Source organism: Channa argus, chromosome 6 (assembly GCF_033026475.1).
Source record: "Channa argus isolate prfri chromosome 6, Channa argus male v1.0, whole genome shotgun sequence".
NCBI classification, from domain to species: Eukaryota; Metazoa; Chordata; class Actinopteri; order Anabantiformes; family Channidae; genus Channa; species Channa argus.
In genome coordinates this window covers 10,958,745-10,969,873 of record NC_090202.1, presented here as the reverse complement: position 1 = coordinate 10,969,873, position 11,129 = coordinate 10,958,745, and the positions used below count along the sequence as shown (strand labels likewise).

General features: G+C 40.1%; 1 protein-coding gene across 1 annotated transcript; it reads right to left on the bottom strand.

Moving 5' to 3' along the window:
* Positions 1–2,391: 2,391 nt before the first annotated feature.
* Positions 2,392–8,566, bottom strand: hepacama (hepatic and glial cell adhesion molecule a). The gene is made up of 7 exons (XM_067507951.1): positions 8,076–8,566; positions 6,124–6,471; positions 5,610–5,891; positions 4,315–4,405; positions 4,044–4,111; positions 3,849–3,919; positions 2,392–3,325 (listed from the first exon to the last, which is right to left on the bottom strand). The coding sequence occupies exons 1-7, from the start codon at positions 8,170–8,172 to the stop codon at positions 2,963–2,965; spliced, it is 1,320 nt and encodes a 439-aa protein (XP_067364052.1). The 5' UTR covers positions 8,173–8,566; the 3' UTR covers positions 2,392–2,962.
* Positions 8,567–11,129: the final 2,563 nt, after the last annotated feature.

Sequence of the window (11,129 nt, the reverse complement as noted above, 5' to 3'; positions counted from 1 at the left end):
CAGAACTAATATATATAAATTGTGAGATCAAAATGGATTCAAAACCTTTTTCAAGCTCAGTAAGAATGATCCACTTTGTTCATTTCCTCACTTCTGCTTGTGTGCACCCATGATGGGCATTTGTGCGTCGGTGTGTCAAGGAAGAAACAGTGCTTCAAATATTACAAAAGACCACATAGCCCTGATCAAAACAGACTGATTTGATTTGCATATGCAACCACAAGACTCATCACACTGTCAGTAATGGAGGATTGAAGATAAAAGCAATACATAAAACCATGCAGATTTTTATGACAAAAGGTGTCCAGCTGGAGCTCTGTGCACCCCTCAGGATAATGTGCACCCTGCACATTTTCCTGATAATGGTGATGGACAAGGCCACTTTTTATGTGTGTGTTCAAACAAATGCTGTTCAGAATTGTGTTAATTATGCTAATTATGTTATGCTTGTGTTTAGTCTCTGTTTAGAGATAAAATATTCACAGTCATTTTTAGTACCACCTATTTCATTTTTAGTCAACTAAGACTAATGTCCATTTTAGGCTCATCAAAGTAAATTTAATAGATGGAAAAACACAAATAGCACAAAAAAGTCAAAATTGGGCAAACTGCTTACAGAAAAGATTTTATGCAACACACTTTAATGCATTGAAATTAAAATAAGCAACACAGAGAATGCAGCTTTGCGGAGAGGGGTGCCTGGCCTGAAATTTGTAAAATGTCCATATATGAGAGAGGATTAAACAATGAGGTCTGGAAAGATGCAACAACATTAACAAGCAGTGCAACCTATGACTCATGTGATATGAGTCATTGCTAGGATCTCAGGTTTCAGTGTGATAACACAAAGCCTGAGTATCCATAAAACCATAACCTGACTCAATGGGATCCCCAACAATAGCTATGAAATAAATTCTTCCTTTATACTGTTCATGTTTGCCAGACAGTTGTTAACTTTATACTGTTAATAAGTACGTAGGTCTTAGCAGCAGTAGTGTCTGTCTAAAACAACTATAACGGACAAGTGGACACTGACTAAATGACATTAGCCAAGAATAAAACCAATCAATCTTGGTAATATGCTGTACATTTGTATAACTACATGTCACAAATAGACTGCACTTAGCATGGAACCACTGAGTATAATCCTAAACATAAAATGTATTAATACGTTCTGTGTGAAGCACATTGAGGCTTCTCTGCAGCTTTGCGTGTTTTAAGTTTGCAGCTGCCAACTTAATCTTTAAAAAAACAAAACAAAATAATAAAAAACCTATTTAACCATTTTTTCTGACTAGTGAGTAAACCTACAGATATGTCCAATAAAGGAAGGACATTTGAATTTTTCCTTTAGGATAAAATAAACCACACTTTAAGACTCTTATACACAAATACTGTTGAGGATACCAGCAGAGGAGGCAGAAGTATTCAGACTTAGTATGCAAAAGAAAACCGGCAAGTGTTGCCTGAAACCAAATAATGCCGTAAACTACACGATTATCCTTGCAGCACAGTTTTAAAAAAAGTTCAATGCTGTTGAACTTCATGCTGTTGATAACTTGAATGGCAAGTTTGGAAAATTATACAACATAAATGTAATTTCTTCTAAAACTGGCTTTTTAGTAAGTAGCAAAAAAAGCAAATGTTGGAGACTACAAACCAGTGAAATTGAACATTTTTAAAGAATTTATTGTAAATTCACATCACATTTCTGCTGTAAACAAACATTCAAAGGTGAAATCTACCAAACTTTCTTGTAAATAACAGAAAAAGGGCAAAACATCGCTATGGTTACTATGGCGACAGTGTATAAAAAAAGAGCACAGCTGTCAAGTGAAAGGAAAACATTTAATTTGCCATCTGTGTTTTTGGCACTCGGGAGTAGTGGTAGAAATTGTGGTTGAAAAAGTAATAAAACTCTCTATTGTATGTATCAGTACTATAGTTTGGAAAACAAAAACAGAAACTTTATGTGTAAAGTAAAAAGGTATTTCTCTCTGTTTGTCTCAGGGAAAACAGCTACAGGAAAACAGTCGCAACACAACCAAAGCAAACAATTGATAAATGCTGAATAGTTATGTAACTGTTAAAGGTATAATGCATATTTATAAATAACTCTTTAGTGAGGTAACCTGTGTGCATTGAAGTGCAGTAAGCTTTGTAAAGAAATGTGTGGGCGACACCTATTGGGCGATGAAGGGATTACGCTAATAGTCGAGCAGCAGATCAGAAGGTGAAAAGTGAAAGGTGAGTGTAAAACATCATGACTTGTTGTGTCTACAGGGTAATAACACAATTTTACTGAACAAATCCTATGAGGTAGGAAACGAGCAGGAAGTGAACGCTTGTGTGAGTTGTTGTGGTGGTTGTTGTTACAAACTAATAACAAAGTACAAGATATTTAAATAGTTTTTATTACCTTAGATACAGTGATGTAAACTGGAATATGAATACATTTTGTGGCCTAATTATTTAAAATAACAAACAAGCATCAAACAAAAACACACAAGAATCCTCACAACTATGAACTCACATGTGTACGGGTGCCTCTTGCCCACTAAAAGAGGGGATAGGCTTCAGCACCCTGCAACCCCTGATTAGATAAGCAGTACAGCTAGTGGATGAATGGATACTGGATGTGCAGGCACTTATCAAAAGTTCCCAGTAAGATATAGCAAGGAGCAAAAATATACCAGAATTGAAAATTCTTTACTGTCTCAGCAACATATATATAATATACTACATGCTGGTAGACAGAATATACATGTTCATATTACAGGACATCAAAAGACTACATAATTATAAAGGAATTAAATGATAAATAATGGATGAAGACAAAGAGTAAGCTAAAAGTGAACCACTGTCTTATCCTATTGCATCACATCCATTATTCTGGCGACAGGATGCAATAGAAAACCCAAACTATACATTTACTTAACATATTTCAGAGAGACAGCTTCTATCACTGCTGTGGTGGACATTGAGTCTGATCACTAGGGTCTGTACACTCTGCCTCTACAGGCAGAGGGCTGGCTGGGATTCCTACCGGAGGACGGACCTTTCTTATTGGGCTGAAACTGCGTGGAGAGGAACCAGGTGAGTGAGCAGGTGAGTGGACAGGGCGTAAGGAAGGACCCGGGAGGGGGTGTGGAAGAGGCTGCGCCAGTGGAGAAGGGCTGCGGGGGTATCGGCGTGGGGTTGACCAGATGGGCCGTTCAGTTCTGTTGGAGGAGGGAGGAAGGACTGGAGCATAGGTGTCAGGGATACTCATTTCTGATTGGCTGACAGCATTGGCAGGGCACTCCTCCAAACGCTCCAGGGTCTCCTGGAACAAAATGAAAATGCATGTGGAGGAACTAGAGCACGGCTGGTATATTGATAACTAACTTTTACTTAGACATTCATTGTGCCCAGAGGATGAAACCTAATGGTCTTGTCCTGACTTTTCCTCTAGTGGCACCATGAAATTCATATTAGTTTTATTTTTTAGTGATAAAATCATTTAGTGGTTTGTACACTACATGACATTTAGTTCTCCTGAGGCTGAAATGCAATGATTTACCTTTTTAGTGACTGACACTGCCGGGTCAAAATGGGACTTTGTGCATTACTATTGATTCTACCTGCAAAACTAATGACAGCTCTCATCAGCCTGCTCTGTGCTATTAATGTCAAACTGAGTTAGTAAACAAATAAAATAAATACCTGGTAAAATATCAATATTTTATCATTGTAATTACGACTATTTTATCATTGAGATGAGGTATGGTGTCATTTCTTTGGTCATTTTTTCATGTTGTAACATTGTCAGTGGCTTAAATAGATACTACATGATAAAAGTAACTTACATCTTCATTAAGAACATACAGAGGCAGAGGACTCCTTCGACCAAGTGTGGTTGGTTTGGGCACAACATCCACTGCAAATAAATGTGCTGATTTTAGAACTTAAATCTGCTAAATAATAATAAAACATAAATGTATGTATGTATCATATTGAGGACAGTTTATGACTGCGTTGGTATGACTGTAACTGTTGCTCACCATCATGGCCATTTTCACACTGCTCTATGTAGATAGGGGCCCTTTGTGGGACAGGCCTATGCTTCTTTCTGCAGCAAAAATAAAAATAAAAGTATAAATAAATAAATACTTTTATTTTTTATTATAGGCTACAGGTCTTGGTGTCCACAACTATAAGTTATGCAAGACTACTAGACTATAGACACAGTGTTGAGCTACTTGTGATTCTTGTCACATCTTCATCAAAGGCAAAGTGGAGTAAAGAATAAAGTGAAGAAAGAACAGTTCTTACTTGGAAGGTTTCCAGCAAGCACACACTGTGACCAGGGTGATTAGAAGGAATATGCCCCCGGTGGACAGGATGATGTATAGCGAGCTCCGTCCTGAACCAGAGCGATACAGAGGGGTGGAGCAGAATGAAAAGAAAGAAAGATTGAATGGTTGGTCCAAATAACCGCAAGGCAATGCAGTATTCATCTCATTGGACCACTTGATTTATAACATTATAAACTTGTGAAGGGATTTACAAATTTATTGCATACAAACCTCTGCCAGCCTATTTCTATATTTGTCTTTGGCAGTGGAAAGGTAATTTTTTGCAGGATTAGTTGAAGTTGAGTTCATGGCAATACATTTGTTATTGTGGACTGTCCTTATTTCTCTCAAGATAAGCCTTTCAATGAAACAAAGCCAGGATATGGAGTATGCAGAAACTTTAGATTTTTTGAAAGTGCTTGCCAAGTCTGTGAAGGTGCAGGGAAGTAGCACATTAGGGTAGTCACTTTGGGAGTTTGTGTCATGCTGCTGTGGATGCAGAGCAAATAAAGAGCAGTTTGAGGGCCTGTAGTGGTCTCTTCATGCAGCACATTACAGTACAGCCATAATGAAGTCAGGATTACTGAAGTCCACTGAAGCAAAGTGTCCTCCCCACCTGCCTCGCTTGTTCTGCTCTCTCCTCATAAATAATTGTCCATTCATTGGCTCAGATGGCCTCTCCCTCTCTCTCGGCCTGACATGTGGCTCTGTGCTGGCGCCCAGTAACAGCCATTTCTGAGCCAACTCTGCACTCACTGCCTGGATTTTCATTTGTTGTAAACAGCATTGTTAGACAGGCAGACATGCTTGTTAAAGGGTCAACATAACATCATAATTGCTCTGCTAATAATGATACATTATGAGAAGTACAGAGATATGGTGGTACACAAGTACTGCTTTTGAGTAGAATTTTATATTTAGAATATAGAAGTAGAATATATTTACAGTAGAGTATCTATCAGCTATATAAAAATAGTTTTATTTTGTTAATTTACTCAAAAAGTACTCTACATTGACTCCACCTGAACCCACTACAAAATGTAAGTTCTTTTTGCATATTGCTGCATAAGTGAACGATATATGATCTGATCAAAGTCATCCTATACATGACCATTACATTTGATGACAACAATAATACTGTTTTTAATGCAAACTTTGCATTGTGGGGAAACATTTTAACGCTGTGGTACAGCTGAATTTAAGGATCGGATGTTATTATGCCGTTATGTCTTCAATGCAACTGGAGAGCGGCTGCTGTAACGTGCCACCTACTGTAGACAGTGAGCCTGACAGGTACGCTCTTCATGCTGCTGATGGGATTTTCCACTGTGCAGGTGTAAATGTCATCATCTGACATCAGGACGCGTGAGATGGTCAGCAGCTTTTGGTCATGTGAAAGCAGCAGGTGGGAGTCATTGGTCAGCACCTTGCCTCCCTTCAGCCAACTGTAGATTGGCTTTGTGCCGTTATCATGGGAACAGCGGAGGTTGAAGTACTCACTGTACTCAAGGACGGACGACGCCATCATCTGGATGTAAGGTTTGGACACAGGAACTGAGGATGACAGGGCAAAATGCACGAGGAGCTTGAGATTGAAATTTAAAGAGTGGGTGGTTGATTTAAAATGACCACCACCAACACTTTATCATGGTCTGAAAAAGTTAACTTCACTAGTACAGTTCTTTTATCTAATGATTTTTCTTTACTGTCCTGCTCTGGTTGCTCATACAGTATGTTCTGAAATGTGAGAGAACCATATTTTCAAAAGCAACGTAATTCTGCATACCATCCACAGTGAGCTCAATGTAATGCTCCCCAGTGAAGCTGTCATCTGTAATGGAGATCTCCACTTCGTACGCCCCTTCGTCTGACAGTTGCAGGTTGTGAAGTAGCAGTGACCCATTCTCAAACACCACGATACGGTTGCGGTACTCTGGCCTCAGGTTCCCTATGATGTTCGTTCCTAAGGACTGCACCAATGTAATGGGTTTGTCCTTGTCCCTCTTTAGCTGCCACTTAATCACGGGCTTGTCGGAGCTGCTGCTGGAATAGCTGACTGACAACAGGGCCTCTTTGCCCACCGTGCCCCTCACCACCTGGGTATGGCTGGTCACATTTACCCCCGAGACTTCACCTTGAATAAAAACAGAGAGACAGTGTTGGGGTCTTGAGGGCACAGAGTGGTAGTACAGAGTTGTCCGGGGACCTAAGAGTAAACAAAGCACTGTCACTTTGCAGCTTTTAGGGCTGCAAGGGACCAGAGGAATGACGTATTCACCAAATCCAAAAACACACTAACTAACACTAACAGAGGCAACATACACTACATGGACAAAGGTACAATGACACCTTACCATTTTTGCCTTTGACTAGAATATTCCTGCTGTGAGTTATTATTTCTCATCCCTGCATTGAAGATATCGCAAGATTTACCGTTGCTGAACATTATATCCGTTCGTACTACATGCACACGTATATATACACACATTGACTCTGGTCCATGGTGTCCGATCCCAGAATCTCCCCCGTGCAGGAATTCATCGTGACCCCTCGTAGTGAACAAGCAATGCACTAATTTAGATTTGTGCTCGCTAGTTTTCCCCCACCTCCCACAGGGGCACGAGAATAAGGTATTACAGTGAGAGACACATTTCTTCCTTTATAGAGGAGCCTTGTCTTGGAAACCAAACACAGCAAAGCTATTATGTTCACAGTGGAGGTTCCTATAACTCAGCTGTAGCTGGACACATGGAGGCAGCCTACTGTTAGTGCTCAGTGATAGAAAGATCAACTCAGGAAAGAGAGTTGTTAAGGAGAGAGAGGGAAACTCTGGACTGTTCACTATTCTTTGCAGTGAGGCAGTTAGCAGGGCATCGGCTCATTGTCGTGGTAACCATTTGGTCTGCCTGACAGGGGTTGCCAAGGCAATAAGACAAAGGCCATGATTGTTGGAACTACTCTCCTTCCGTGAAAAGAGTGAGAGAGGGTGAGAGAGGGAGAGAAAGTGAAAGAGAGAGAGAGAGAGAAAGTCTTTGTCACTGGTGAAGTTGGAGATAGATACAAGATCCAGTGATTCTACCAAAACTGGCCTGGCTGGGTAAACTGGGATGTTGATACGCCATAAAATCAAATCACACATTTGTAAGCCCAAATCAGCACAGAGTAAACACTCGACATTGCTTTTTTCCCCACAGATGAACTGGTCTAAGTTCACAAAGAGCAGGCCCTGACCTGTTCCACAGCCATCAATAAACCTTGATATAATCACACTTAACCTACACATCGCCTTCTTACACAGCTACAATAGCCACTCCAGGTTCCTTTGAGCATTTGATGGGGCCTGATCTACTGTAGAGCACCACCCATCAACGAATCCATTGTGTTTCCCGCCCATGGAACACAAGCACAAGCTAAAACCTCTGTGACTAAATTAATCTGGATTACTTTTAATTTCAGAAGAACAAACATTTTAATCAGTTTTTTGCTGTGGCGCAAATTAATACAATGAAAGAAAAAAAAAGCAAAGACAGTAAAATGAGACAGCAAATGAAAACACATGTTAATTGAAATGATAATTACGTATAGTAGGCCCAGCTGGGTTTCTTTTTGCTTTTTAATCAAAAGAATTCTACGGTTTAAGAATAATCTTCTTGTTTGACTGTCATGTGAAACATGAAGCAATCCCTGAGAGATTCTTTGCTCTAATATGCGGATAGCCCAACAAATGTTTGAACTTACCTGTAAAAAGAAGAAGGAGGAGGCCAAAGAGTGTCAGTTGTGAAGGAACGTCTGTAAAACTGTCGCCTGTAGAGGAGGTCTTCCTCTCCACTTTCATCTTGTGTCCTGGGCTGAGTCGTTCTCCCACTTAGTGAGCATGGTTTATTCACCCTGGGCACGTCTGTACTGATCAACACTCTCTCCACTGCCTGCCTGCAACACTGGCCTCTGCCTGGTCACACTGAGCCCCACTCTCCTCACAGCACCCCAGTCACAATCAACAACAGCCAACTGTACTGTGTGTGTGTGTGTGTGTGTGTGTGTGTGTGTGGCCGGTGTGTGTGTTTCCATGTGTGTTTGTCTTCATTTAGGACAGAGACACAGTGTAGATGAGCTCCCCTTTTTTATTCCACACTTTCCACCAAGAAAACAGCTAAGAAAAAAATTTGCTTTTAGGAGAGTTATTAGTCTTAAACCTTCCTAGAAAAGTGTCTAAAACTAAAACTAAAACTAAACAAACCCACGAGTTAAGGTAAGTTGCAAGAATTCCTGCTGGAACCTCAGTTAAAACTCACTGAAAGCTCTGAAATGTCTGAGTGTGAAAAATATACTTCCCCCCTCTGGCCCACTTTTGTTACATTGTACAAACTCCTCTCTGGACCGGAACATCACAAAAAACTTGGCAACCAACCCTGCTGCTGATCCACACACAAAAAACATTCAGCCCTGCAGCATTTTGGTACTCTGTCAGGTGCATGATCCACTGCACAGCACATCCCTGGGAGGTAAATGCAAAAAAAAAAAGACAAGTTAAAAAAGGTAAGGAATAAGAGGAAAAGAAATAAAAAAGTAAAAGTAAAGTGTACATTAAGTGACCTCTAGGTGGCATAGAAGCCACATGAGGCAGGGATCTGATGGACTGTTGGAGGACAGGAATAAAGAGAGGCTGCTGCTCTTTTCATCTCCTGTCATTGAAACATCTGGTATGGATGTAAGAAACAAAAAAGCATGGATCATAAACTTCCTAACAGTTTGCAAAGTCTCCATCAATGATGTTCAATTTGATGAGATCACTTTTACCACAGCTGTCCCCTGGGGTGTGTTTTATCCACATTCTTTATTTCTGTACATAAATGACATGGAGCTGCAGGACAGTAATTGTCAAAACATGCCTGTGATATCTCCATAACTGACCTTTTTTAAATATAACAACAGCTGTGACCATTTTGCTCAGGTACTTGGATGGAAGAATGGCATACATCTTGTTCCTTGTTAGGTAATGTTGGGAAAATGAGGAGCCATAAATCACATCTTTCACTTTCTCATCAGCCTGTACAAGATGTCTGTTTTAAGTATTCGGGAACATTCATAGACAAGCAGATGGAATTTCAAGACAACAGATTCTTTGTACAATGAAGCTAATATGAGATTAATTCTTATCAGGGAAGAAAGAGTGTATTTGCTTCTGCAAAGAGTGTGTGTTGATCCAAGTGCTTATTTCTTTGTTGATTGTTGACTTTTATCATGAGCTCAATCAGCACATTTGTTTTATACACAAATCTGTTTTGTTGAACCAAGGAGAATTTTTTTAAATTTTGCAGAAACTGTTCTAATAACTTGTCAGCTTGACTGTCACTTTGTATTATATTAGACATGATGCAACGTATACACTCCACATATGGTACATCAGTCAAGTTTTACTTTTAGAGACTGATGCGTCAATTTGCACGCACTGCTGAGTCATCTCCCCCACTTTGAGCAGGCAGTGTTTTGTCATGAGTTTTTAGAACATTTTTGTCTGACAACAAAGCGAGGTTTTATGCAGAGGAGGTAACATGGTGGATAGAAAGCACCAGGACTGTGGGAACAGCTGCTTTTCACCATGTCTGTCCCAGGGCTCAGGCTTCTGAGTAGCGAGCCATCAAAGCCGACCCTTTCCCCTTCACCTCTGCCCTTCCTAACAGCAGCACCTCCCTGTTCCTCTCATCCTCTAACACTTCTCTACATCAAGGGGGAGAGTTTCCAGTCAGTGGTGTAGTAAGAGAGATGGGGCACAAATGGAGGCCTGTGTGTTTCCGTTAATGCTTGAGATGCTATTGTCACATTCAGTCCTGTGTGACTGACATTCAGCTGTGTCAAAATGCACCTTATCAATGTGATCTCACATCTTGTGACTGGGATTCCTTTATTTGACAGTTTAACTAATGTCGTTTTTGTATTAAATGCTGTATTCAAGTGTAACTTCCATCTGTACCAATAACGTCTGCAAATGTGTATCCTCTCATTACAGCTAAGTTGTGTAACCGACTTAAAAAAAAAAAACCCATGTATTTCATAAGATGGATATGCCACAACTGGAAAGCTGATAATTGTGCCCCCTGCTGTGAATCCTGGCTTATTCATCACTAATTATCACCCAGGAGAGTACAGAGATCTTTTTTTTTTTACACTGATGAGCTGTCTGAGTAAGAGAACAAACGAACCAATACCATCTTTCATAGGATGTACTCCTAAAATAGTCCATGTCCAACTTTACACATCCAAACTATTCTTTGTTGGTATGTTTAAGTCGAATAAAGGTTTTACAAACTCATTCATGTGACTCGTATGATCTGACCTTCACTAAGACAATGTCCTTGCTCTTCGCTTTTTCATTTATTTTATGTTATTTATTTATATATTTTTTGAAAATAAAAATGTGTCTTTTGCCTCACACAAAATCCAGTCTTCTGCACCAAGTGGGTGCTGTGCTATGTTTGGAGGTGTTGCAGAATATTGATTGTTCACCCACAGCCATTAAAGAGACAGGAGAACGTGGCCATGGCTCCTCTGGGACTGAGTAGGAGAAGAGAGAGAATAGGTCCATATAAAACCCATAGAGGATGTTTATGAGAGCGTGGCGGAGGAGGAATGTCAGCCTGAGAAGGAAGTGCTCTGCACTCTGGCTGCAAAAAACCACTGAGAGCAAGACTCATATTGGTTGTCAGTTCAATTCAATCCAACTTTATTTATATAGCGCCAATTGTCCTATCTCTACAGCTGCGACACAATCAAAAACAAGTGTGTGCTTGTCCG